The 2,245-nt window shown below is 41.3% G+C and overlaps 1 protein-coding gene across 1 annotated transcript; it reads right to left on the bottom strand.

The window, feature by feature from the left end:
- Positions 1-397: 397 nt before the first annotated feature.
- Positions 398-975, bottom strand: LOC149141187 (uncharacterized). The gene is made up of 2 exons (XM_089451174.1): positions 852-975; positions 398-675 (listed from the first exon to the last, which is right to left on the bottom strand). Exons 1-2 carry the CDS (start codon positions 973-975, stop codon positions 398-400), a joined length of 402 nt encoding a protein of 133 aa, XP_089307300.1.
- Between the last annotated feature and the right edge of the window lie 1,270 nt (positions 976-2,245).

Raw genomic sequence — 2,245 nt, 5'->3', positions numbered from 1 at the left:
TATCTTGTTGTTCTGGCACCGTTTGAATAGCGGTGGCATTACACGTTTACCCTTGGCACTCTTCTGTTTCTTGTAAGAGTCTAGTAACTTTGGTGTGTAAACAGCATCGTATGCCACCTGGAGCTCCACATCAACATAGTCGGCATCCAATTCTATAGCCAAACGAAGTACATCAAGGCGTGTTGCTTCATCCATACTCCAACGCTGCTGGTTCAATGCTAGTCATACCTTCTCCCGTCTCTGGATCCCAAATTCTGACTACTCGATTATCAGCAGTGATCATTCTCGGCCTTGAAGCATTTAGAGTTGAATGCCACTTGATATCCAAAATAGGACTACCATACATGTGATCTTTAACTCGAAAAGGCCTTGAAGAATGCAGATCATATATTAGCACCTATCCAGAACTATTTCCAACTGCCATCTGAAAGCTTTCAGTTTCCTCGAATCGTATCGCAGTGACCTCCTGATCAGTATCTCCTGCATGTGTAGCTACATCAATTCTTCCTACCGAAGCTTTTTCTCTCAAATCAAAACATTCTAAGGCACCATCTTCTCCACCACAAGCCAACAATCCATGAACTGGGCTTCGGCAAATTACATTGACTGCTGGAGAGTGAGTGTTTAAAGACGCAAAAAAAAAACGACCCTGTTCCAAGTTGATGCGATATAAATCTGGTGAAGAAACAGCACAAATCAAATCACATGACCAACGATCATAGACAATATCCCTTCCCATCATCTGTAAAATACACACTGGACCTTTTTATTTAAAGGATTATTAAACTTCTCCACTAGTTTTTGTCTTTGGGCGCCACTAGTGCGTCCATCAAGCATGTACCATTCTTTACCTTGCCTCCAGTATTCATCTTTCTTTCCACGCCGAGGTAATTTAGTCAAGAATGACTCAATAGGATCTAATGTACTCAAGCTTTGGCTGAAAACCAATGCCTTATCACCTCGCTCAGAGCTCATGGCCAGGAGTAGCAACTAGAATGGTTATTCCTTCACGCAACCTCGCTTTTTCCATTCTCCAAAGTTGATGTCAAAGCTGGAATGCCTTCAAGCCCACCATTCTCTAGAACCTTGAGAAAAGGCAGACCCTTTGCACCAGATTTGATTGCTTCCTTATAGATATCTCCTTTCTTCAGACTTGTATTTGAATATTTGCTTGATCCCAGAGGCACAACCAAAGCCTTGATGACTCCAGCAGATTGTAATGTATTCATAAAAATTTGAAAATCTGTTCCACTAAAGACTTCAGAAACATTTACCAACTCCATCTCGAAGCGGAGATCTGGTCTGTCAAATCCATAGCGATCCACGGCATCAGCATATGTTAACCTTGGAAAATGAACAGGAAGTTCAATTCCTTGAATCTCGTGGAAAACATGTCTTATCATATCCTCGTTGAGTTTTAGCATGTCATCCAATGGTGTGAAAGCCAGCTCCATATCTAGTTGTGTAAATTCAGGTTACCTATCTGCTCTCAAGTCTTCATCTCGAAAACGCCTTGCTATTTGATAATATCTATCAAATCCTGACACCATCAACATCTACTTGAACAGCTGAGGACTTTGTGGCAAAGCATAAAATTCCCCTGGCTGAATCCGAGATGGAACAAGATAATCACGGGCACCTTCAGGTGTAGACTTTGACAAAATTGGTGTTTCAATCTCCACAAAACCATGGACATCTTCTAAGTATCGCCTTATAACCTTAGAAACTTTGTGTCGGAGCCTTAGATTGATTTTTTGACACCGTAGATCAAGGTAACGGTACCTTAAGCGAACCTCCTCTGTTATGACATCATGTATTCTGACTTCACTTGGTTTCTGGTTATTTTCCAGGTGGATCATGCAGGACTTCTTAGAATCAATGCTGCTCGTCTTATCAAAAGGAGTAATTGATTCTGCTTTGTATGATACTGCACCAACTCTTGATTGGCTTTCCAAATATGCTGGGAAATTAATGCTTACTGCTTCTCCACTGCTACGAACTATACCACGACCAACAGATTCAGGGATAGTTACTTCCTTTTCCATTCCTAGCATACACTCTCGAGTAGAAGCACGTTTCTGAATTTCATAATCATCTTTAAGGTTTACTTCTTCAGTGGATTTATCAATAACCGGAAACTTGATTGGTGGAAGCTCAAGTTCTCTATCAGATTGTACTTTCAGCACTCCCCTATCATTTTCATTCGAATCCACCTGCTCTTTTCCTTCCACAGGCTGGTGTGTTG

This window comes from Pinus tabuliformis, chromosome X, assembly GCF_031772625.1.
Source record: "Pinus tabuliformis cultivar Carrire ecotype Pingquan chromosome X, CPIR1, whole genome shotgun sequence".
NCBI lineage: Eukaryota > Viridiplantae > Streptophyta > Pinopsida > Pinales > Pinaceae > Pinus > Pinus tabuliformis.
The sequence above is the reverse complement of the archived record's forward strand: the minus strand, read 5'-3'. Positions and strand labels throughout refer to the sequence as shown.

What these genes read in the sequence shown, in the direction of transcription:
- LOC149141187 (XM_089451174.1), bottom strand. Translation starts at nt 975, where the DNA reads ATGAGCTCTGAGCGAGGTGATAAGGCATTGGTTTTCAGCCAAAGCTTG. An exon ending in AGATGAATACTGGAGGCAAG is followed by an intron (nt 676 to 851) that starts GTAAAGAATGGT and finishes TTTCTTCACCAG; the next exon opens with ATTTATATCGCATCAACTTG.